General features: G+C 45.8%; 1 protein-coding gene across 1 annotated transcript in view; it reads right to left on the minus strand.

Moving 5' to 3' along the window:
• Positions 1 to 27,224, minus strand: part of ca10a (carbonic anhydrase Xa) — a gene marked incomplete in the record, with an annotated part of 129,310 nt that overhangs the window by 95,792 nt on the left and 6,294 nt on the right. Inside the window, 1 exon segment of the mRNA XM_030341126.1 lies at positions 21,727 to 21,801. Coding sequence (XP_030196986.1) covers positions 21,727 to 21,770 — 44 coding nt within the window.

Genomic DNA, 27,224 nt, shown 5'->3' on the forward strand with positions numbered 1-27,224 from the left:
GTGCACTTTGAGATCTCCTGCACATTACGCCTTAATGCATGCACTGTAATAATGATATAATAATGAATATATATATATATATATATATATATATATATATATATATACACACTTCTGTTCTTTAACAGTACATCATGTTTAAAGTTGAATAAATATCTTAGGCCCATAGTCCTGTCATATTAATGCTGACTTTCAGAAGGCATTGGTTTTGACCAAAAATGATTTCATTCAGACTTGCAGAAATACATTTGAATGAATAAAGAACAAATTCAGAGGGGGAACGGGGTATACAAAACATAATTTGAACATAATTGGAGGCAAAGTGTTTGATGATCTGAATGAATAAACAAAGAAATCATTTGATAAAGAATTTAATTAAACCCAGTTGCATCACTTGCTTCCAAATTGCAGATTTTAATTTAGTCGCCTAAACGCTTTCAATGTATTCCTAATAATCCACAAAAATAATCATGTTACTATCCATCTCTTTCCAAATAATCGTAATAATCCATACCTTTGTTCAAACAACCTCCCGTTATAATCCAAATAATCCATACCATTGTTTTTACTACTATCAAACTCTCAATATAATCCTAATAATCCACACCAATGTTCTAACTACCAACAAAGTCTCCATATAAACCTAATAATCCACATCATAGTTCAAACTATTATCAAACTCTCAATATAATCCTGTTAATCCACACCATTGTTCTAACTACCAACAAACTCTCAATATAATCCCAAAAATTCACACCATTGTTCTAACTACCAAAAAACTTTCTATATTATCCTGATTATCCAAACCATAGTTCTAGCTACTATCAAACTCTCAATATAATCCTAATAATCCACACCATTGTTCTAGCACCAAACTCTTCTTCAACAATCCCAATAATCCACACCAATGCTCTAACTACTACCAAACTCTCAATATAATCCTAATAATACATACCATTGTTCTGACTATTATCAAACTAATGTCCCAAAGCAACATGATTACACTACAATGTCCTAGGCATGTGATTGTTGTCATGTATGTATGTGATTGTTGTCCGGCTTGTATGTAATTGTTGTTCAAAGCGAATGCACTTACAGCCCAAGACAAATAACTCCTTGTGGGACAATACAAGGAGTTATCTTATTTTATTTTACAAGGCTTCGGTTTAGTCTTCTCTTACGTAGTTGTACCTAACTTTTATTGATGTTGAATCAAAGGGATCCTGCAAATGGTCACTATCTCATTCTACATAATGTGTGTGTACACTCACATCCACTCCCGCACTCATTCATTCCCAGAGGCTTTAGTGCCAATCCAAAGTAGAAGATGTGAAGTTAGTGTGTACATGTGTGTGTAACGTGTGCCTTGTTGAGAAAAAATCGAGAAAAAATCAAAAAAAGATGGAGTGTGAGCAAAGTTTTCCCCGAGTGGATTCCCAGGCCACAAACGATACTCCAGTGGCGAGAGGGAAGATTTCCCATGATGCATCAGTTAATGGTGCATTTCTCAAGGAGTCCCATTGCTCTCCAAGGACCCAAAAGATCCAGCGGTCTTTCATCAGCCTCCGGGCGGTCTCTGCCACTGCCTGAGAAATAATTATTGAACAGCAGAAACAGAGTGCTATATTTCTTCAGCCCTCCCAGCCAACCTCCCCAGGACTGATTGCAAAACCATTTGAAGTATGATACGACTGCGGATGGAGGAGTTGTGGCCGACGCATGAATAACAAATACGGGATTTACCAGTTTCATGTGGAGGCCACTATTCGCCATAACTTTGAGATGGGGCTTTGATCCAGCTTTGCTGATATTTGTGTTACGTATATATATATATATATATATATATATATATATATATATATATATATATATATATATATATATATATAGATACGTATATATATGAAAGAGGAACCGGCAGTGGGGCCCACACAGGAATTCATGACGTTGTTTGTTGATCTTGGTAATAAAATAAGAATCTTATCTCAAGTCATGAATACAGTTGGACGTTTTTTGAAAGATATGGACATCTTTGATCAGCTAGCTCAGGACAGGCGTAGCCTACATCCATTCCTCCATCCTAATCAAACAAAATAGACCCAATCCAACCATAACCACACGTCTGTCTGTCTGTCTGCCTCAGTCCCGTCCTGCGGCTCAGTCTCGGAAATCTGCAGAACACTTTTATCCATAGTAAAAATTTAATAATAATATATTTTCTTAAAAAACATATTAAAATTACTGCAGCAAGATGAACTAGAATGTATTATTATATCATTATACTAAATTGCTGCTAGCTACATTACATTCAGTCGCAGTAACCATAGCCACGGACGCTGTCACTGTGTGTGTGTGCGTGTGCTTAAATGTGTGCATTTGTGTGTGTGTGTGTGTGTGTGTGTGTGTGTGTGTGTGTTTGTGTTATGCATGTAGTAATTGGTGTGTGTGTGAGTGTTGTGTGCTTAAATTTGTGTGTGTGTGTGTGTGTGTGTGTGTGTGTGTGTGTGTGTGTGTGTGTGTGTGTGTGTGTGTGTGTGTGTGTGTGTGTGTGTGTGTGTGTGTGTGTGTGTGTGTGTGTGTGCAAACGGTGAGTGCTTTGTAAATCGAAGTGTTATCGCATTGGGGAACAAAGGAGCTGTAACACCCACACAAACACACACACCCACACAAACCCACGGCTAATGGCCTTAAGGAGCAGATGTGGCTGTATCACCTGATGTGGGGCCAGAGGGGTACAATTGCTTTTGTGATCCCCAGGGCGCGTGTGACCTGGAACGCTGTATGTACAAAAGGGTTGTGGCGGCCGGCTCTGTGCCTCCTCCTATCAGTCACAATGCATTTACCTGAACAGCAGTGGGGCGGCCCCCCCGCCACTCGTCTGAGGGGGCTCCTTACCTCGCCGGCGGGTTCGTCTGGAGAAGCATGCCTGAACGCTGCTCTCCGTCATTTGCTGGAGGGTTGTGAGGAGCAGTCTCATGCCTCAGACTCCTCTTCCCACCACACCTCTCTGCCCGGGTTAGGGGGATTCTGAGCGTAAACAACATCTGGCAGGAGAGCCATGGGGACTGGCTTTGCATTGTGATCGACTGGGCGGGAGAGGGTTTCGGTTAGACCCCCGTGCCGTTGCTGTTCAAGGCTGGGAAGCGTTGGATCACTGTGGCCGTCTGAGACGGCGTGATGGAGGAAGGCTTTTATTCGTCACACCTCCGCTGGTCCCAGCAGCGAACGCAGGAGGGAGTTAAACCTGCTGCTGGTCACACCGTCCACCGCCCGCTACAGAAGGGAGGAGTCCCACCTACTAGCAAGAGGGAGGAGCCACATTTACAGACCTACTACCAGGAAGGAGGGAGGTGTCACACCTACTAGCAAGAGGGAGGAGCCACACCTACAATCCTACCACCAGGAGGGAGGGAGGAGTCACACCTACTACAAGGAGGGAGGAGTCACACCTACAGACCTACTACCAGGAGGGAGGGAGGAGTCATAACTACTTCTATGTGGGAGGAGTCAGACCAAAAACCAGGAGGGAGGGAGGAGCCAGACCTACAGACCTACTACCAGGAGGGAGGAGCCAGACCTACAACCAGGAGGGGGGAGTCAGACCTAAGACATGGAAGGAGGTAGGAGTCACACGACACACCAACTACCAGGAGGGAGGAGTCAGACCTACGACCAGGAGGGAGGGAGGAGCCACACCTACAGACCTACTACCAGGAGGGAGGGAGGAGCCAGACCTACAACCAGGAGGGGGGAGTCAGACCTATGACCAGGAGGGGAGTCAGACCTACGACCAGGAGGGGGGAGTCAGACCTACGACCAGGAGGGGGGAGTCAGACCTACGACCAGGAGGGGGGAGTCAGACCTACGACCAGGAGGGGGGAGTCAGACCTACGACCAGGAGGGGGGAGTCAGACCTACGACCAGGAGGGGGGAGTCAGAGCTACGACCAGGAGGGGGGAGTCAGACCTACGACCAGGAGGGGGGAGTCAGACCTACGACCAGGAGGGGGGAGTCAGACCTACGACCAGGAGGGGGGAGTCAGACCTACGACCAGGAGGGGGGAGTCAGACCTACGTCCAGGAGGGGGGAGTCAGACCTACGACCAGGAGGGGGGGGAGTCAGACCTACGACCAGGAGGGGGTTTCTAGCTTTGTAACACGGCAGGAGGAGCGCCTCCTCTTCCTGCAGCACCATCAATAGGGGCTGTTTTATACACAGAGAGCACAGGGTGAACGATGAGGACGACGAAGTGGAGTCGTGCTTTGACAAATGGTTTGGGAACAGTGTAAGGGAAGGAAATAACAAAATTTGAGAAGTGAACACCCAACGGTTGCGGCATCAATACAGCAGGAGCACCTTGCCAAACATGTCCCCCATCAGATGCTGTGTGCGTGTTTATGTGTGCGTGTGCATGTGCGTGTGCTTTTTTGGTATATGTATGCTACTGCAGTGCAAGGCAATTTTATATAAAAACATACTCTGTGCCTGTGGAGACCTTTTGGTTCTAGTGCGTTTGGTTATTATGTTTGCAGTGTTTTCTTCAACGTAATGCCACTATAATGAACAAACGGAGGAAGTAGGCAGCACCGTTAGCACTGCAGTGCACAGTCAGCTCTTCGGTTGCCTTCTATATGCGGCAGGGTCAACGTTATTTATTCTGGGTTATATCAATTCACTCAATATCTAATTTAAAGTGTTCCTAACGCATTTCATTTGGATTCCGCACTGATACTGATTCTCATTTGGATCGCACACGGATACATACTATACCATCTCCTCTTTATTACTTTAAAGGACTTGATGTTTTCCTTCTTCAAGGCCAAAGTGTCTTTGTCTTAATTGGTCATTTTTACTTTTTATAGAAAGGTAGGCAATTGCAAGTTACAAATTATATCCCACTGTGATATACTGTGTACTTTTTTATAATAATAGCGTACGGTTTAAAGCTGAACTTCTGGCTGTCTTTTATCATTTTGGCTCTGTGTAGGAAGAGAACAGTGGAAACAAGAGTGAGAGCAGGAGAGAGGAATCTGTCATGTTGGACTACAGGGAGAGTGTATTAATGTTATCGCCAAGATTTGGGTAAAGGAGGGTTGAGATTGTAATGACAATAGGGAAATTCCCTACGAGATTTTAGAGTGAGAATTCTCCTTGATTGAGCGAGACTTGGTTAGACATGATAACAAAAAGACAGTATCAAGCGGAAGTAGAGTAAAAAGTTATATTTCTCCGGAGGGATCCTTTCCATAATGATAGAATATGATATGAGCCTTTCAGTGGAATAAATCAAGCACTTTTATAGGACCTACATTGACGGGCATAATTGCCCCAAAGGATAACAAACCAGCCATATTTCCTCAGAATGCGCCTGCAGTGTTCTCACACAATACTGGACCAATTTAAAAAATGGTTGTTAGTCCCCTAAACCCAAAATGATCGGAAAAATGGGAACACGCTGAAGAATCCCTAAGTTCTCCTATAAGCCTTTGGGATATTTAGTACGGCTACTCATAATTTTCTGGTTAACCCTCCGTTTTGAAATGTGTTGCAACCATTTCAACACAATTGGGGTCTTTTTTTTTCTAAAAATCATGTTTACTATTATTATTATTTATATATATTTGATACATTGACATCCTGCTAAAAAAGGCTTCATAGGGCTGAAACTTGCTGAACCATCAATTCTTTTTAACTAATATTCTTAAGGCCATCTGTACAGAAGGGTCAAGAACAATGATGCATTGATTAATTTTGATATTGATCATGGAGAGATGAAAGGGTCTGGCAAGGGCGAAATGTGCGTCCTGCTAAAACACAAACATATACCGCTCTTTACCTATAAAGATAGTAGGAGAGTAAGGTCTGCTCTTAAGGGTAATATATTAACTTGCTATTCTACCACTCCCCCCACTCTTAACATAGCCCAAGGAGAAGATTGCATGTGCTCGAAATGATTTGTTTTTTAATAGGAAAATACATAAAAACCTTTGGTTGCATTATCGCTGTTGGGCAGCTGTCAAGTCAAACACCCTGAAAAAACACAGGCTGTTCCCTTATTGATACCACAGTGTCTTTTGATTATATTATGTCTCATTCATATTTTATAGAGATTAAGAATCACATCTACATAATAACCAGGACAAAATATATCAATTAGATTTGAGAAATAAAGAAATCCTAGTTTTCATTACTCATTTTATTAAACATTCTCGACTGGCGTTTTATATAAAAAGACAATTTAGGATTAGACAAACTTCAATATTGCACTTTGAAAAATGAGCCTAGCCCTTGGGATGAATCAGATTTGAGGTTGTACCACTGGTGTCTGCAATGACTTCTAGTTCTTATTTTGATTTATAAAGTGTCTACTAACGTTTATTCATACTCATTACTCTACATAACATCCCCCGATAAATATGAAATACTGCAAAGCACTCAGAGAGTAGCTAGTGAGCAGAATCTAACAGATAATCCCTCCGCGCATAAGCATATTATTTTATGATAGATATGATATATCCTGCAGTCATTCCATAATCTTCAGTCATTCCGAATTCCCTGACTTTGCAAGTAATGGGCAAACTGGGGGATTTAGTTTATGGGGCCTCCCTTTGAAAGGTGGAGCAGCGCCCTGCAGCAGGACCTTCTGAGGGGCTGACGGAGAAGAGACATGGAGGGCCAGGGTCTGATAGGCAGATAAAGGGAAGGACAAGGAGGTGGTGGTGGTGGTGGGGGTGGTGGTGGTGGTGGTGGTGGGGGTGGTGGGGGTGGGGGTGGTGGTGGTGGTGGTGGGGGTGGTGGTGGTGGGGGTGGTGGTGGTGGGGGTGGTGGTGGTGGTGGTGGGGGTGGTGGTGGTGGTGGTGGTGGTGGTGGTGGTGGTGGTGGGGGTGGGGGTGGTGGTGGTGGGGGTGGGGGGGGTGGTGGTCAGGGTGGTGGACGAGGATGGCTGTAAGGAGAGGAGGTGGAGGACGAGATATGAGGAGGAGGACAAGGGGATGTGAGAAGGAGGTGGAGAGGATTTGCGGAGCTTGAGGTCGAGATGTAAGAAGAGGAGTCAGAGGAGGGGATGTGAGGAGGTGGAGGAGGGAATGTGAGGAGTGGAGGTGGAGGAAAAGATGTGAGGAGGAGGAGTTGAAGGAGGGGATGTGAGGAGAAGGAGGAGGAGGGAATCTCTCTGTGCTCTTTGATCCCATTATCCTCCAGAGACGCGACTGTGGCTGAAGAGCTGGGTGCTGGTATCACTTGACCCTCAAGGCTTAACTCAAACACACACAAACATACAGACAATAGAAAACACACACACGCCTTTAAAAGTGTACCTGCCTGTGTCTCCAGAGACAAACTCTCTAAGACTTACTGTGATTCATTGCTGCCCAGAAATGCAAAGACACTGGGAAATAAACACACACGCACACACATTCAATAATGGTGTAAAAATTGCGGAAACATATACACAAATTCATACACACGTGCATCTTTTTCTTCCATGCGGTCTCAAGTACAAGGTGTGTGTGCATCCAGTCCACACACACACACACACACACACACACACAATTTTGCATGCACGCATCCAAACACATGCACATATATCATACCAATGTTGTGTGAATGCAAGAGGTGGCAAAATGTAAGCCACACCCTGACCCCTGGAGGATGATTCTTCCCTGTGCAAGTGCAACACACAAACCCACACACAAACGCACAAACAAACCCTCACACAACAACGGATGAAATGTGAACAAATGCCTGTGGACTTCTTTTAAAATAGCTGATCTGGGCATGCTTTTCGAACATAAGCATGCGGCGTATATTTGTGTTGTAGTGCGAGTCGTCGTTCATATTTGTTCCCAACCTTAACGCAGGTGCAAAAACGTGTCGGTGCACAACAGACAACAGAGGACCATCTGGCCTGACCCAAACACATGAGGTACCGCAGGTCCCACTGTAGCGCTGCCATGTGCACTGGGGACATCTGATACGACCACAATAGAATATATTATCCAGGGTGCTGAAGAGATTTGAACCCAGAGGATCTTGCCAATGAGCCTGTTGATTCAATTAACTTGACATGACAATTGATTTGATAATTGGTTTTGGGTGTTCACATTAACATGTGAATCACAAAGAAACTTGAGAAATTGATAAGTACGTTCTCTCTCTCTCTCTCTCTCTCTCTCTCTCTCTCTCTCTCTCTCTCTCTCTCTCTCTCTCTCTCTCTCTCTCTCTCTCTCTCTCTCTCTCTCTCTCTCTCTCTCTCTCTCTCTCTCTCTCTCTCTCTCTCTCTCTCTCTCATAATAGTTCACTGATTTCCGTAACGAAATTCCAATAGTTCACGACGGGATTAGGTCATCATTGCATATATGAATCGATTCATCATGAATGGACTCGGCCCTGCTTTAGACGGCTGGAGAAGAGAAGACAGGGATGAGAGATTTTCAAAAGGGCAAGAAAGACAAAACCATGCATCCACTCATGGGACAGGACGGGAAGGAACCATATGGCAAGTACAACTTTTTAAACACCAATAAAAACACAGCATATGTTTAGACGCAACAAAAATAGATTGAAAGTCGGTCCGTCCATCTATCTCAGACAGACAGACAGAGAGAGGGAGAGATAAATATAATACATTGCAGGAGGCAATTAGCAAGACTAATATTATGCTGGGAAAGATGCAGGAGGGCGGGCTGTTCCCCGCCAGCTGGAATGCTCTTGTGCTCTTGAAGCGTATTCTGATACGCTGGCATAGGCCACAAGCTACACCAGGGTAGCGCACATGCTACGCTGCTATAGGATTTATTTTGTGTTTTTTCCTGCCCAAGTGCATTATGGTTATCAGGCCAACTGATGTGTCATGGATGGATGACATGGATGTGGGCCTGAGCACGAACTCACACACACACACACACACACAAACACACACACACACACACACACACACACACACACACACACACACACACACACACGTGCGCAGAGAGAGTGTGAGAGAGAAGCAGAGACCCTCTGCAGCCCGCAGTGTTAATCAGATGATTGATGCAGTGTTAACTTTCCTTCTAATGAGTACAATTCCAACAGCCATTAAGAATTCTTGATATTTAACACCAACCCTATAGTCCCGTTCGCACTTGTCGTCACCACAAGACACCAGCGATTAAAGCACAGCTCCAGGAGAGACTACCCTCCCCTTCTGAGTGAGCTCCATCTGGTGAATGTCAATCAAGGTCTCACCGAGCCAACGCGTAAAACAACAGATGTTGCCAAACTCTTCTCTCTCGCACTGACAGCCGCAGAGAAAGGAGATTACGGAAACGGCCCGGTATTCCTGTGACAGGGATATTCCTGAGTTACATGCGTGCGCGTATGTTAGACACTAGCAGGGGTAGTGGCGGGACAAACTAATCTGTTTATGCTCTACATACAAGGGACACTGTTCCCATTGCGCCGACAACGACTGCCAGATTATAGTGGCAGCTTCTAATGTGATGCTCGTTAAATTCAGCTTATTAGTTATTTGGCATCAAATGTCATCAAAATAACTTCCCCTGCAGTTAAAAAACATGTGTGATGACGTTGAGTTGGAGCTGGCAGGCTCTGCAGTCAATAATATCATGTGGTGCTTATGTTCCCTCTCTCCCGCTGTACAGCTAACATGGACAGCTGGGTGGGCTTGTTTTGTCATTTTGATGTGACCCTATCAAATCTTAAACAATTACATAGGATCAAACTCTGTTGCCTCCTGTTTAGACCATGGCATGAGAAAACGCAGCCCATTATGGAGAACGCTCAGCACCTTCACCGAGCCTCAGTCAAAAAAGCTCTGTGCGGTAAAACCACCTAAGGAATATGTGTGCGTGCTTGCTTTCGTTATTTATATAGTGCTCCCTTAACCTTGTCGCTCCTGAGCGAATGAAAAGCAAAGCAGGAGAGAAAAAGTTTTAAATAAAGATCTTTTGAATCCCCAATTCCCTTAACTCTCCGGAAAACCCATTCCATGTTAAATGTGAATGAGCCTTTTGCCATGTGTCACATGAAAAATAGATGTTCATATAAATGGGAGCAATATCAAGGTTTGTGAATGGGTTCAATCTGAGGTGGGGTGAGGGTGTGTTGACGGCTCCTCAGACGGCCTGTGTTCAAGTTGTTTCTGCGTCGCAGGGTCATTCGTTACGGCCCCAACAGCAGTGTGCAGGAATATTAAGAGGGAGAAGGAAACCGGTGCAAGGAGGGCTTCGACCCTGCCCTTCCCTCGACTCTCCATCCTCTATAAAATATTCATCACCCTTTTCCCTGAAAAACACACGTACACTACTGCTCGCGTGCAGAGAGACACCCCCGCACACACACACACACACACACACAAACACACACACACACACACACACACACACCAACACACACACACAAGCACGCGAGCGAGCACATGATCGACGGCAGAAATGTACGAGGCCGGCAGACGGGGAAAACATGAACACAAGTACACACAAAAATGGCAATCACTAACACACACACACACACACACACAGACACACACACAGCAAACCCACCTGCATACAAAAACCCACACTCCAATCACACACACACACACACACACACAAACCCACACTCCAATCTCACGCACACACACACACACACACACAAACCCACACTCCAATCTCACACACACACGCACACACACACACAGTCAAATCATTGGTGAACCTCGTCAACTCCCTGCACCCCAGACCCCACCCTCAGCGCACGTCTACCCCGCCGCCACCACCCCAGCCACACGCACCACCACCGCTAGCTCACATGATCCAGGCCGGGGTGTTAATATCACCGGGGGTCCCGGCCCTGATTGGCTGACATTCAGCCTCTCTGTCGGACCCAGTGGGGACACGAGCGTCAAGGGAAGAGGGATAATAGAGCGACATTACCTCTGGTTAACCTCTGGCTCTAATACCCCCACCCTGCTGGCCCCCCGCCAGACGTCTGACGCCTCGGCAGGCTGAGGGGGGGGGGGCCGACGTGGGAGAGCCCCCCTTGGGTGGATCCGCGATTGCCTCCCGCACTGGGGTTTGGAGCGGCACTCGTGCGTGTGCACGCGGCGCACACGCACGAGTGGGTTCCTCTGTCTGTATCTGCATGCTCAAGAGCAGGGCTGTGCTTGATTCGTGTGTAGTAATAATAATAATTCATGAGATTTATATAATGGTTTCAAAACACTCCAGTGTGTCAGGTGCTTGTCCGGGCGCCGTTGATATATATGTATATTATGTATGGAGTCTTTCGGTGTTGGGAGTGTGGGAGGGGAGCATATTAATGCAAGCCTTGATATCCATTCCCCGATAGAAGCATGAATATTTCGACTGTGGTTTGGGATTTTCCTTCTTAAATGAGCTATTAGGTGATCTGATGGAGCGGAGACATGGACAGGTGCAGTAATTGAATGGTTTCCCTTGGCAGCTGTTCTGTGATTGATTGATCGGGGCTGCCACGTTTGGAAGCTTGCAGATAATATCAGAATGTAATCCGCCTGCTACACTATCGTTAACAGATAATATCAGATTCTCACCCGCCTCCCTATCGATCCGTATAAACCACTGAAACCTGATCTGTAGAGACCTCTGAAACCTGATCTATACAGACCTCTGAAACCTGATCTATACAGACCTCTGAAACCTGATCTATACAGACCTCTGAAACCGGATCTATACAGACTTCTGAAACCTGATCTGTACAGACCTCTGAAACCTGATCTATACAGACCTCTGAAACCTGATCTGTACAGACCACTGAAACCTGATCTATACAGACCTCTGAAACCTGATCTGTAGAGACCTCTGAAACCTGATCTATACAGACCACTGAAACCTGATCTGTACAGACCACTGAAACCTGATCTGTACAGACTTATGACACCTGACGTTTACACACCTAACTAAATGCACAAACCTGATCTCTACATACCTTGATTTATTCACAAGAGTGCATATAACTATTGGTCTATGCACAAACCTTGCCCTGCTGAGCTAGTATTCCAGCACTGCCATATGAAGACGGAAGATGATGAGAGAAATGGATTTTGTGATGTCAAAAGCAGTAATCCGTCTTGCCCTTTGTGAAAAGCGCATATTCATTTCGCTCCATCAGCACATTCAGAACGAGAGGCTGTACCAAAGTGTTAGTAAACAGTCTTGGGTACAAATAGAAAAGAAGACGTATATCACTTAAAGAGAAGGTTTTGGAAAAAGATAAAAAATAAAAACAATTTAGTGACCAGGATTACAACCTCACGCTGTGTTAATGTTTTAGTTGTTGATCTTACTCTCTGTTCTCAGGGGAGATATACACAGTAGATAAAACACCTATACCTGCTGGGGGGGTCTCTCTCTCTCTCTCTCTCTCTCTCTCTCTCTCTCTCTCTCTCTCTCTCTCTCTCTCTCTCTCTCTCTCTCTCTCTCTCTCTCTCTCTCTCTCTCTCTCTCTCTCTCTCTCTCTCTCTCTCTCTCTCTCTCTCTCTCTCTCTCTCTCTCTCATAACCGCCAGATTGCATGTGTGGGATAACACATCCCACGCATCCTCACACCTTAGTGTCACACGTCGACCATGCAGTTGCTGGTCGACGCAAACACACACACACACACAGTATGCAGACAACCATACACACACTTGGCAGACACACACAAACACACACAGTATTCACACACACACACACACACACACACTAGGCAGATACAGACCGTACCACACAAAAACAATGTGATACAATAAGCCAAAATAGAAAGGGAACCGCGGGGAGGCTGAGAGCTATAGGCCCAATCCCATTTCTACCCCTTACCCCTTCACCCTTCAAAACAAGGGGGAGGGGTAAGGGGTAAAATGGGATTGGGCCTTACGCCCCGTGCCCACTACCTCCGTCAGTTGACCGTTGCCCATTGACTTTGAATGGGGACGGACGCGCAATGCATTGTGGATCCGTCCGTTCAGTGGGAGCGTTCGCCACCGTCAGAAAGTTGAAAAATGTTCAACTTTTTCGGCAGCGACGTACTGGAAAGCGGGAAAGCGGGTCATCTTGCCTCGCAACAAGCAGGAAGAAGCGGGAAGAACCCGGCGAACTGATTTGATTGGCTGACGGATGCATCTGCAAAGACTACTCCCCCATCCGTCAGCCACGCCTTCCCACGTCCGTTGACTGACGGTGCAGTGGGCACGAGGCGTTAAGGAGGCTCTGTTACCGTTACCAAGGAGGGGCACCAACTGGGAACTTTACCTGCAGACCCCTCTCCACGTCTCTTTCTGATACATCAGTGACGGGGGGGCGAGCCTCTCCTCCCTCATTAGGACCCCCTGCAGACTCTCCAGGTTGCAGCCCCCCCCCCCAACGCGGCCGGTCTTAACTAGTAATTAAGAAGCTCTCAGTGGATCGGAACCCCCTCTCCCCCCAACCCCAACGGGGTTATCTTGTTATTCTCTGCTGGAGAGGAGGGCAAGATTGTGTGTGTGTGTGTGTGTGTGTGTGTGTGTGTGTGTGTGTGTGTGTGTGTGTGTGTGTGTGTGTGTGTGTGTGTGTGTGTGTGTGTAGTGGGGGGCGGGGGGGTGAAGAAGAAAAGAGAAGATGGGGTGATTTGCAAGGAAAGAAACAAAAGAGAGAGGAAAGAGAGAGAGCTGATGAAAGGGACCCATAATGAAAGAGAAAGAGGCAGAGGGAGTGAGAGTGGCAGAGCGAGGGAGCTGCCGAGAGAGAGAGCCCGAGACAGTGAACGAGGGTCGAAAATGTGTGTTAATGGTTTCTCTATGTAGCGATTCCGCTACAGCATCAGCACCGACAGCCCTGTGTGTTAGCAGGCGGTAGCTTGTTAGGTCTTCAGCCCTCCATTGATCTGTCTGTGTCTAATGGAGCCTGTGTCTGACGGTCCACTCAGCATAATCATCCTCTCCCTCCTCTCCTCCTCACACTTACCAGCATGCACCATGCCTCCATCAGCAAAACACGCATCCGTCCGTCTATCCATCCGTCAATTCATCTAACTATTGAATCAAATTCGGCCACAAAACCAACGATTATTGGCCATAAAGTCACAATGACTCTAATGCTCTATTGGACTCCGCATCAGTGTTGAGCCTGATAAAAACACAGCTTTTTCCTCAGGACAGTAGAGTAGGGTATTAGTGGGATTTTCTTCCCGGGTATGTAAGAAGGGATTTGAGGGTGTTAGTATTGTCTAGCGGATATAGCATTGGTGAGCTAAATCTTCCTAGCGTTCCTGAGGAACGGCAGGCAGGTTGTAGGCTATATGAACACGAAGGCTACATGAGCACAGAGGCAACATGGGCACGAGGCTACATGAGCATTATGGCTATATGGGCAGAGAGGCTGCATGACCACGGAGGCTATATGAGGTATGGAGGCTACATGGGCACGAGGCTACATGGGCACAAGGCTATATTAGCATGAGGCTAACCCTAACCCTACATGACCATCAAGGCTGAATAAACACAAGGCTCTATGGGCACATAAGCTCAATAAGAATTTGGGCTACATGAGCATGCAGGCTTTATGAGAATGCGGGCTTTATGAGCATGCAGGCTACATGAGCATGCAGGCTTTATGAGAATGCGGGCTTTATGAGCATGCAGGCTACATGAGCATGCAGGCTTTATGAGAATGCGGGCTTTATGAGCATGCAGGCTACATGAGCATGCAGGCTTTATGAGCATGCAGGCTACATGAGCATGCAGGCTTTATGAGAATGCAGGCTTTATGAGCATGCAGGCTGCTTCAGCATGTAAGGTACATCAGCATGCAAGGTACATGAGCAGAGAGGCGCATATGCTCATATAGCCTCTGTGTTCGTATAGTGCAGAGGGACAGTCTGAGTGCGCACGTAACATGCAACGATGGCTCATTATCCTCCTGGAGCACCATGTCGAGGGACCGCAGCCTTTAAAGGCAGCCCTCGCTTTCAAAGAGAAGTAGGAGTTATTTGAAAGGAAAATAAAAAACATCCACTGGAAATTAGCTTAAAAATAGCCATGGCTTTCAAAGAGAATTTAGTTGTAGCTAGATTCTCTGTTGGTCTTTAAAAACCTTGATGCCCCAAGAGGCAGAAGCTAATAATCAGAGTGGGGAAAGATACATGAAGATATTTTGAAACAAAGCCATTGCACACACAGACTGGTTAAAACGTTGAATAAATCTGTCCAGGAAGCCGTTGGTCTTGGTTGAGGGTTAGCGAGGCTGTAAAAACATGCAGGCCGTCGTCCTTTTAGATTACAGCCGTCTCAGACAAGCTTCTGCAGCAATCCTTATTCAGGAGAAAAAATATTATGGGATGGCTATTATAGAAACAATAACAATTGACATTTAAAAACAAAATGGTGCTGGTTTTTAGGCTTCGAAAATGCTTTTGTCACACCGTTGTCATTCTGTAAATGTCGAGTACTTCTGGACGTTTTTTACTGCTATCACGCTGTGGTTATATTAACGTAGTCTTGTTAACTAGCAATCAGTCATCGGCGACTATAAACAAAAGCTCTGAATCTTCAGTCATCCACATCTTTTCAAAGCATGGAAATGGATATTAAAGAAACAAAATACATTTCAACTTGAAATTCAAATGGTAGCGGCTTTGATACCTCCCTTATCAGACCAATTTTTGATTACTCAAGATTTAAAGATTGCAACCGCATGAAAGAAGCAAACCTTTGTATTTCATCAAGAGGATTATTTTATGTGGGAACTGTTTTGATATTCTAGCCTCCCCCCAACACCACTCGAATCTGCTTTCATCCTCGCTCCTTTCCTTTCCCCTTCCCTCCTCTCTCTTCTCATCTCCAGCCCTCACGTTTTCTCCTCTACTCCCCCTCTTCTCTCATCTCTCCTGTCCCCTCTCCCCTCCATGTCCTGTCCTCTCCTCTCCCTCTCCTGTGCTCTCTCCCCTCCCTCTCCTCTCTCCTCTCCACTCTCTCCCTCCCTACTCTCCTCTCTCCCCTCCCTCTCCTCTCTCCTCTCCACTCTCTCCCTCCCTACTCTCATCTCTCCCCTCCCTCTCCTCTCTCCTCTCCACTCTCTCCCTTCCTACTCTCCTCTCTCCCCTCCCTATCCTCTCTCCCCTCCCTCTCCTCTCTTCCCTCCCTCTCCTGTCCTCTCTCCCCTCCTCTCCTTTCCTCTCTCCCCTCCCTCTCTTTCTTTCCTATCCGATCCTCTCTCCCATCCTTCTCTCCTCACTCTCCTTTCCTCTCTGCCCTCCCCTGTAATCCCCCCTCTCTACACTCCCCTTCTATCCTTCCTTCTCTCCTCTCACCTGTCTACCTCCTCTCCTCAGGTCCTCTCTCCCCTATCACTCTTCCCTTTCCTCCCCTGTCCTGTTCACCCCAATCCCTGGTCTCCATCTCCTCCTTGCCTCCCTATACAATCCTCTTGGCGTCTCTACCTCTATTCTCTCCAGCCCCCTCCTATCACCTCCCCTTTCATCTCGTATTGACTTCTGTCCTCCCCTCTTTCCCCTCCTGTCTCCTCCTCCTCATCCCTCCTCTCAGTGTCCCCCCTTCCTGTCCTCCCTCTTCTCCTCCTCCTCCCTCTCTCCCTCGGCCAGGCTAGATAAACGGGGGGCCATCCAGTACCAACCCCCATCCATCACTTGATACCCACAGCTGTCACTGGGTGTGTGTGTGTGTGTGTGTGTGTGTGTGTGTGTGTGTGTGTGTGTGTGTATGTGTGTGTGTGTGTGTGTCTGTGTGTCTGTGTGTCTGTTTGTCTGTGTGCATGTGGGTGTGTGTGTTTATATGTTTACATTGATGTGTGAATGTATTGCAGTAATTTGTCCTATCATGTTGTTATTATGCGTTATATAATAGAAGATTGTGTCACAAAAAGCAAGCGCTATCATTCTGGCAAGTGCAGGTGTATTTTCTGCCCTGAAAATAGATTATGTAATATATTGACTGTTTCTGGAAATAGCGCAAATATCTGGAGCACCATCCTAATCACCCAAATAAATGCCTTTGCTTAATCTGGGGCTGTTTCCTAATCCACCTTAATAAAGGCCTTAGGTAGCTCAATAGAGCAAGGGCAAAATTTTTAACAAATTATTTTTGTGATGTACACGTGATAATGTTGTGTCTGCGTGTGCATGTGGGAGTATGCGTGCACGCCCGATTTTCTGTACCCGCGGGTGTGGGCTTGAAGTGTCTCACTTTAGAATGAACAGGCGGCTGGCAATAAATATAACCAACATAAAAAATATTTTCTAGAATGAACACTAAAATACATTTTCTATGCTTTATTTGATATGAGAAAAATTTCACTGGTTTAATTCTAAGAAACAGGGATGAATCGAGCATATCAGATATGCCAGATCTGTTAGGATTGTGAAAATGTAATTAAACCCGGAAAGTGTTTTATTATCGACCGGGTCCTCGAGAAGGACGACTTGTTTGATTGACAAGTCATTGTGGGTAAATGTCTGGTAATGCCCTCCAAAAATGTGTTATAATTATATTAATATTCAGCAATGAAGTGTGAATATAATTATAACACACATTTTTCTAACACAAAAATACATGGCCTTGTTTTGTCAGACTGATCAACCTGTCCTTGGTCTTTTTCCTGCAGCTCACCTGTCAACAGGGCCGAAATGTCCGGTCTCTGCAGTGTTATGAACCACACAAAATCATGCTGGCTGAACTAAACCCTCCTTGTTCTGACTGATAACTGAAATAAACAAAATCTGTCACAGAGACGCAGCACATAAATCCAAAAGAGATGCATTACATCATACCCCTTACGCAACCCAAGCGAACGACATACATCAGACAGCGACCTATGGGCGAGGAAATGCCCTCATAATCTGTCCGAGAAACTAAACCACAAATAGCCGGGGGTTGATCTTATTTGTACCAAACAACCGAAAGACCATCAGAGAGGCGGCGGGGTGATGTTTCACCGGTGACAGGGGAACTAAATGGACTGCTTCAGATTGAATCTGTTTAGTCAGATTGCCAGGCTGCTGAGCCTCTGTTTGTCTTTTGTCTTCAGGATTCATCCCGCTATCACGGCCCCGTGTTTAGTGGGAGACCACTGCTCAGGGAATAGGGATGGCTCATGTTTCAGTTTGGTTTTCCATTGGCATCAGGATATATTTCATTAGCAGCGTTTGAGTGCAAAACTGTACTAAAAAAATTGTACAACACAAACGATTCATTATAAGAGGGACCTCCCCTAAATCGTATATGGTGCAATCGTTTGAAGATCCTGCATAGTGTCCATCAAATCAACATTTACGAGGGATTTTTACACTAAGGAATATATCTCGATGATACTTTTAAACACACAGACCTACAGATCATTCAGACATAATTGGCAAACGCCAGAACCCTTTGATGGAAGGCGGGCGGCACAGTGTTGTTAGCGAGATGCGATGCTCAGAGCTCCACTTGACACAAGCTGTCGACAATATTATCTGATATTAGACGCGTCTCCTGATGAACTAGCTGGCTTGTGGCGACACCGGCGCCGGCGTGGCTCAAACGGCGTTTTGATCAGTGGACTGTCACTCGGCGCCCACGTCTCCGCCGCCACTTCTCCACCTGCCAGACGTCCACAAAGGGCCCTCGCCAATTAGCCGCTCGGAGGGAAGACTTAACCGCGGTATTAAGGTTTTCAACCGAGGAAGAATAAGACTTTAAGAGGGGTGTTCTTTCTCCACACTGCTCGTTAGATGAGCCAGCCGGGTTTATAAAACAATGTAAGTTCCTTCTATTTGGCTTGTTTCAATGAGCGGTGCGAGAAAGTCTCAGTGTTTTGTTAATCAGCTCCCGGGCGGGATGTTTGGCGGCAGAGACCAAGGAGAGACGAGTGATATCAAACCGGGCCGTGTGACGGAAGTGTGACGGGCAGGGGGGTTTGTGGGGTGACGCGGGATTAAAATCGCATCGCACACTCACAGGAGACCGAAACAAAATGTTTTGACAAGCATCTGAGCGTAGAGCAGCTGAGCTGTTTGTCAGAGCAACCGGAGGCGGTGCGATTACATCTGATGTTTGCATTTGTTTAAGATCAAGCAATGTCCTCCATGGTTTGTTATCATCCCTACAAGAAAAGAGTTCTGCAACAAAGCCATGCGTTATTAAGACTTCAGTTGAACAGTTGCCAGGAACTATTTCCATCACACTAGCCTTGTGGGAGTGAGTCTCTCTCTCTCTCTCTCTCTCTCTCTCTCTCTCTCTCTCTCTCTCTCTCTCTCTCTCTCTCTCTCTCTCTCTCTCTCTCTCTCTCTCTCTCTCTCTCTCTCTCTCTCTCTCTCTCTCTCTCTCTCTCTCTCTCTCTCTCTCTCTCTCTCTCTCTCTCTGACCGCACCACAGGTGGTGAACCAGTGCCAGGTGAACTGAACCAACCGGTGAGCAATACTCAGTTTAGTCAGGGAGGAGGGGGCTGAACATAAGAGATTGAATGGATGAGTTGAGAATATAAAAGGATACAAGGACAAATGGGAAGGGAAGAAAAGGGTCTGGACAAAAGGGAGAAATAAATGGAGGATGCCCAGCGGAGGAGTGAGATAACAGCTGCCAGCGGGTCGATGTCGCGCTGATTGGACCTTGAGAGGCAACCGGTCGGTATGAGCCCCAGGATTAACCCTCCAAGTGCCCCGCTGTAAAAGGCCCAGCCCAGGGAGGGATGATTTAACAACGTGCCTCATCATCGCTTTATTCCTTGATTAATATAACAACGAAAAAGTATCACGTTAATTCATCTAGGGCATGGGATGTGTGAGCACAGAGTTTGTTAAGTGTTTGGGGTTCTTCGTAGCGTGGCCCAATGATATCTTTATTCTGGTTCTCTTCTTGATATAATGATAATATAAAAACAAACACACGGTCGTTTAAGCTTTACGACACGAGAGGGTGCGCTTCAGCGTCACTATTGGCAGGACAGCAGTGCAGCCGAGCAGTGACTGAAATCAGTCACTTTCACAGACTCCTACGCAGCGAGTGTACCGCTCCAGCCAACAGGCAGGACACATTTCGACACTTCCTGGTTCCTGGTCCCCTCAGCCAATGAGAGCTCCGGCTTTCTAGAGATCGTGGATAACTCAAACTGAATAATTACTAGACATATAGACACAAAAACGGGTCAAAATTTTCCATGGAACTTTTTCCATGGTCCGATTTTACTCATACATCTGTAAATTATAGAATATTATAGTGAGGCCTGTTTCATTGGAACAAGCATAAGTGTGCTGTCATGCTTTTCTGATCACAACCTAAAGGTCCAGGTGACAGATCAGGTTGCTGGTTGGTATTCCACGTGGAACACTGAACCCCCGACTGTTAGGTTAAGGGAATCTCAGTGATCCATTTAAAAAATGGAAAGGACTGTCTTGGGTCTGACACATCAGCCCCTCTCATGTTGCTATGACGATGATGAGATGATGAGTGGATAGGGGAGGGAAATAGGGATTCATCCCTCATCTGAGCTTCTTTAAATTCTCAATGGGGAGGGCGGGGGGGAGTAAGAGGATCGCTTCATGGCAGTGGCCTGGAAGCTGAAGGACAGTGTATATGTGCTTATCTCTATGTTCACTCCGTAAGCCCTCTTCAGTTGTTTTCAATAAAGGCAATCCTTTGTAAAAGGAACCAGAGTTCAGTTCTACTTGTGATAATGTTCATACTCATTTTACGGATGTGCGAGTGCATAAACCAAAGCCGAATTTCATTGAAAAACTGCACTCTGGCTGACCCTAAAAGTATATTATTTGGAAGAATAGGTCCGCCGCTGCACTACAAAAACTATAAAGAATTAATTGAATTTAGAGTTTAAAAAAAACCCAGCGTTTCTTCGCTTTTATTGTGCTAAACCGTGGAATCGCCCCAGCCACAGATGGAGCAATCTAGCGCCGGATTCAGAGCCGCATGAGCGCGATGAACGTTGGTTAACTGCTCCTGTTGAGAAGAGAGCACTCCTCCAGAGCCTGTTGCGAAGGGGGGGATTTAGAATCCCTCAAATGAAACCAAAGCGCAGGCTGGGTTGGTTGCAATATGCCACCCTGATGGGGGAGCCTCGAATGCCTTCTGCTCTCAGCTTGTGATCCCAGTCAAAGGCGAGAGAAGAGAAGCGTATGCAATCACACACTTTCCATGTCGGATACTGAGTCGCCTAAATATATACGTGTGTGTCTGTCGGAGTGACTGTGACATCTGTCACAGTCACTCACACACACACGCGCGCATACACGCGTACGGTCACACACACTTCAGTTGCATACACGTGCATGCCGTGCACACAGACACACACGTCACACACACACACACACACGTCACAAACGTCACACGTGTCACAGACTCACACACACACACATAATATCAGCGCAGCTCAGAAAAAAATGAAAAGCAATCTGAGCGGAAAAACAAGGAAAAAAAAGTCATCTCGAGAAATAATTGGCCTGACAAGCCAGACAAGGGGAGAAGAAAGGTTTGGAGGGAACAGGAGCTGCTGTCAATCGGCAGGAGAAACGATGTCAGCGCAGAGCTCTTGTCAGAGGAACAACAGCGTGTTGCCCGTGGCAAGGTGGCCTCACGGCCAGAAATACAGCAGAATGGTAAATATTCAATGAGATTCAAAGCATAGGAACAAAGACCTGCTATGCATGTGCCCTCACACGCTCTCACACAAAGGACACAAACTCTGCGGAAACGAATGGCTCCGGGGAAGGGAGAGAAGGTCCAACGTCTTGTGGAGAGACTTACCCGGAACAAAGCTTCCGTGCACCACCTCCTTGTATGCCCACCATCCTTCATTAATCTTGGGCAGGTGGGGCTGGGCTGTGAGGACAGGAGAAAAACAAACACCAAAAGTTAATAGTTTGGAATCCAAAGATCTGATGTCAACCCCCAATCCCCCGATAAAGATGAAGATGTTGTATCACATCTTCATTTAATGATGGTTTGCAGAGACGCTTTAGCTACCTAACAGGTTCATTATCTGAGAGTGTGGACTCTCATCTTGTTTTGAAAACCTGATTAGATATCACTTTGCCTGGGTTGTCTGTGAGTGTAAATTATGTTATATAGTCAATAGACAAAAATAGGGGGTATGATTTAGTTGATGAATGGTACGACCTTTGCATCAGGCGTGCTTCTCTCATTTTCATGAATTCATGTCCCAGTTGCAGTCGATATGTTTACAGACCAAGTCTTGAAATCCTATGAAATGTTTTAACTAGCTGAAATGTCCAAAGAAATGATTGTGTGTATGTCTATGTTCATGTGTGTTTGTGTTCATAAATATATATCTCTATCTCTCCTAAACATGGTTTTGTTGATTAGTTGGTTGTATTTATCGTGTGTTCTGTTCTGTGATTCAGGTAAGTTTGATTCTTGTTTACCATGTGCACCTCTGCTTCTGACATCGGTTCCTGGTTCACCTGACAAAGGGGTGCGGTCTCAGTGGGCTCCACACTCCAAATAACTGAAGGAGGCTGTCGGGCCAAACCAAGTCTTTGAGGAGAACAGGGTTGTTTTTAGATGTTTCACATTAATTGGCAGGCCTGAATTTAATTTGTGTACATTTTTTGGAAGATCTTGAAAATCAAACGGAAGTTTGGAGCCGAAGAAGAGATTTATCTTATATTTTTAAATAATATTTGCTGCTTTACCACCTGAAATAAACCTTTTCACTGAATCAGATCTACCTTCGTCCTTGTGCATAGGTGCTCAGTCCTTAACAGGCATAGACGATCTGACTGAGGTTGCCAAGTCCCTCACTATGAAGAGTCTAGAAAGTTTGAATCTACAGGTAAGTCCCTCACGATGAAGAGTTTACAAGTTGCGATTGAGTTTTCAAGGTAAAAGTCCCTCACTACGAAGAGTTTATAAGGTGTGATTGACGTTTCAAGGTAATAGTCCCTCACTATGAAGAGTATATACACGGCATGATTGTGGTTTCAAAGTAGACATCCCTCACTTTGTAGTGTATGTAAGGCTTGATTGAGCTTTCAAGCTAAAAGGCCTTGTGTGAAAAACAACTACCCAGCATGCCTTGCTGATTTGTCTGCTTTCTCCTTATTTTCGCCACACTCGCCACAGGGAGGGGAGGGGAGCTTAATGGATGTGGCGGAGGTTAGCACGCCCTGACTTTCAGTAATGGAACCACCCCTCCACCTTCCTCCAACATCCTTCTAGGCTTGTGGAGTAGTTCAATTTCAGGGCCACGTGATTGGCTGGGCTGGCCAGACACAGGGGGCCGGAAAAACATTATTTTCTACGAGAGAGCTTTCTCCACTGTGAATGCTGGTCAAGGTGGACAGTGTGTGTGTGTGTGTGTGTGTGTGTGTGTGTGTGTGTGTGTGTGTGTGTGTGTGTGTGTGTGTGTGTGTGTGTGTGTGTGAGCAAAACTACCTTGGTATTAACAAAAGGATCCTTGTGGAATTGTCTCACCAGATAACAGAAGAACATCTCAGTTCTCTAATCACTTTGAAATCTACTCGAAAATAATCAACAGCATTAATGGGATTCGGAGAGTTGTGAATTGCCGTTTGACTGTCTTACCCAGATTAAGAGGAGTCCTATAATTCCAAATCCTTAATTGTGCATCCAGAAGGGGGGATTGCAGAGTTAGCATTCGCTCTGTTAGCTGCTTCCGTTGACTTGCAGAGCAACACTAGCCTAGCCCCTGTTCAGGTGAGGGGAATTAACTTTCAATTACTTTCTCAAAGATTTACGAGGTGTTCCGACTAGTCACTTATACAAAGTGGGTAACAGGAACAACACAACAGTATTGTAGTTTGTCTACAAACAAACAGATAATTCGCCACTATTTTCGGCGTTGTGATTTAGGCTACCTGTGATGTGCCGCTGGCGTAATTATAAGATCAGCTGCTTCTGGCTGGGAGGTCTGCATTGCGCAGACAGCTCCACATCACAGGTACGCTAATAAGTACACTGCCGAAATGAAATTAGTTGTGTGCTTGTAGACAAACTCCAACCTTGCCTTGTCTTTACCGGCACTTATTTTGTGATTACTTGGAACACGTATGTCAGTCTCTGGAAAGTAAATCTCTTAAAAGTGTATTCCCCTTCACATGAATACGAGCTAGGCTACTGTAACTCTGCAAGTCAATGGAGGCGGCTCACTGAAAGCAAATGCTAACCTAGCTAACTCCCCTTATGACGTACAATGATGATTATGTAATTAAACAATTTGTCTGAATCTGGGTAAAGCAGGTAAAGGCGCTCGGCGCTTCCCTTTAAAGGTCCCATGACATGCCACCAGGTGTGGTGTGATTAGCAGTTACAAGCCGTTTTGGAAATCGGCCCCTTATGACCTCACAGGTGGGCGTGTCCACCTAGATGTGTGCTGGATAGAAAACGGCTTGTAATTGCTAATCACACCACACCTGGTGGCATGTCATGGGACCTTTAATGAATGAACTCGGTTAAGAGCGTCTGAACTATCTCTTATCTCTCATATCTCTCTCATCTTTTGTAGAGAATCCCCTGAAGCCTAAGGGTGAATAATAGCTGCTGCTGACTTGATGCTATATGAATTATCCATCCATCAATCCATCATCTATCCCTCCATAATTTATCCAACCATCTCTCCATCAATCATAATCTCTCCATCAATCGTTCCATCATCCATCCATCTCTCTACGTGCGTGTACCTTGGAACGTATCTCACCTGTCTATCGGCCTACGTTTGTGTGAGTATGCATGCAAATCCACACCTTCCTACAGGCAATTGATGATCTCTAATTAGTATAACCTATGTTTTTTGAAGTGGGGGAGGGGCAGACTAGATCCGAGCTATGAGCTTTAGTGCAATAGAACAGACGCTGTAGTTATAGTTGTTAAAGACAATGCAAATCATATACTTTGGGGAAGAGAACGTATGGTCTTCAGTCTTCAGTGACGGTACCATTATCTACAGATACCAGCGGCCCAAGTATCATTGGATACCAGTGGCCCCAGTACCTACAAATAGCAAAGGCAAGAGTACCTACACACAAGGACAGGGAGAGAGAGAGAGAGAGCCACAGAGAGAGAGCGAGAATGAGAGAGCCGGAGAGAGAGAGAGAGAGAGAGAGAGAGAGAGAGAGGGAGAAAAAGAGAGAGTCGGAGAGAGAGAGCCAGTGAAAGAGAGAGAGAGAGAGAGAGAGAGAGAGCTAGAGAGAGAAAGAGAGAACCTGAGAAAGAGAAAGAGAGAGCCTGAGAAATAGAGAGCCTATGAAAGAGAGAGCGAGAGAGCCAGAAAGCGAGAGAGCGAGAGAGAGAGAGAGAGAGAGAGAGAGACCTAGTTCTCATGATGTATCTCTGTGGTTCTCAAAACACTCCTGACATCAGCAAGAAAGGAAACGCCTTCAACCCCATAGAAGCATATGCAGAGAACCCTGCAGCTGTGTGTGTGTGGGTGTGAGTGTGTCTAACACATACCCTATCACTATGTCAGGTGCACAGCATACTGATAAGGTACAAGGACATATGTTTAAGGCCATATGGCTTATTTTTTGGACACACACACACACACACACACACACACACACACACACACACACACACACACACACACACACACACACACACACACACACACACACACACACACACACACACACACACACAAACACACACACACGTCTTTATCTTAAGGCAAGGACTATGTAAATAAACAGTTCATTTTCCTCTAATATCCAAACGTCGCCATCAATATTCATCACAGGTCATTCGCAATCCTGGGGAGCGGCCATGCAGAAAGAGAGAGAGGGGGACAGGGACAGACAGAGAGACCGAGCGAGAGAATGGGGGACTGAGAAGGAGAGAGAGACAGAGCAAGAGAGACCAAGAGAGAGAGAGTGCAAACATAGTGAACAGATTGAGAGAGAGACACTGACTCCTGACAGTGGAGCACGCCGCGATGTCGGATGAAAAGTGACCTTGCCAACATCTGGGCCTTACTGACTTATGAGACAATTATCTCTGTGTGGCGTGTGTGCGTGTGTAAGTACGTGTGTGTGTGTGTGTGTGGGTGTAGGTTGGTTTGAGGGAGTGCGTGTGTTTTGTGGGTGTGCGTGTGTGCACGTGTCTGCGTGCGTGTGTGTGTGTGTGTGTGCGGGCGCCTTTAAGACAAACCACTGCATCCACAGTTGGTTTCTCATGTGAGATGCGAGACGGCAGGATGGGACACGCCGTGTGGGAGAGGTCCCAGGAGAGCTTCCTCTGTCAGCCAGGCTCAAGGGAGCAGTCACTCCACAGTGCCACCAAGGCTGGGCTAGGCTGGGCTAGGCTAGGCTAGCTTAAGTTAAGCTAGGCTAGGGACAGACAGCATGAGTCGGGACTAAGACAAGATATTACAACAGGCATTCTCATTCTAATGGGCCAATGCAGATCTGTAGAACTGAGCAGAAGATAAAACGTATTGAAAGAAGATGCGATCATGTGTTTGTTCTTCGATATAATTGGTCTGCTTGGCCTGTGCCTTAGCAGTGGGAGCAGCTGTAGTATCTTGACACTACGCATTAAACAGATAAGAGATCGGCAAATCGTTTCAGCGGGCACAGGGTTATGTTAGGCCAATGGGGGGGAGTTCTACTTCCTAGCATCTTATTAGCAGTGAGTCAGAACATTATTCATGAAGCCAGTGAGAGAAGAGTGCCTGGTGCATCGCTGACCCCTCTCCCCCCCCTGCCCCTCCACAAACCACAGAAAGCATCTCCACTCACTCACTTCCTGTGTGTGCAGTGTGTGTGTGTGTGTGTGTGTGTGCAGTGTGTGTGTGTGTGTGTGTGTGTGTGTGTTTTCACCACCAACTGTGTACAGAATAGGCTAAATTGCCGCAGTTTATGACATTTAATGATTGTGGGTGTTTTGGTCCACATGGACAGAGTGACGGTAATGCTTTGAAGACTTTGGAAAAAGATAACTGTAGCCTAATCAGAAGTTCATGGGAAGTTTATTATTATTTTAGCTCATTGATATCTTGATCTACTAATAGATTTGGAAATTTTCTTCATAAAATATATTAATCGTCGAAAATCCTTAAAAAGAGTATGTATTTTTTTCTGATCTCATCCAGTTTGTATCTGTATAGATAAACATGAAAAAAAAAATGGCCACTCAACATTAAAATTGCCAGTGATTTTCCAATTATGTTCAATTTACATTTACATCGGGCATATAGCCGACACTATTATCCAAAGCGACTTACATGATGTACATTTTTCAGAAGAAAAATAAATAACCATATAAAA

The sequence above is a fragment of the Gadus morhua genome, chromosome 18 (genome assembly GCF_902167405.1).
Source record: "Gadus morhua chromosome 18, gadMor3.0, whole genome shotgun sequence".
NCBI classification, from domain to species: Eukaryota; Metazoa; Chordata; class Actinopteri; order Gadiformes; family Gadidae; genus Gadus; species Gadus morhua.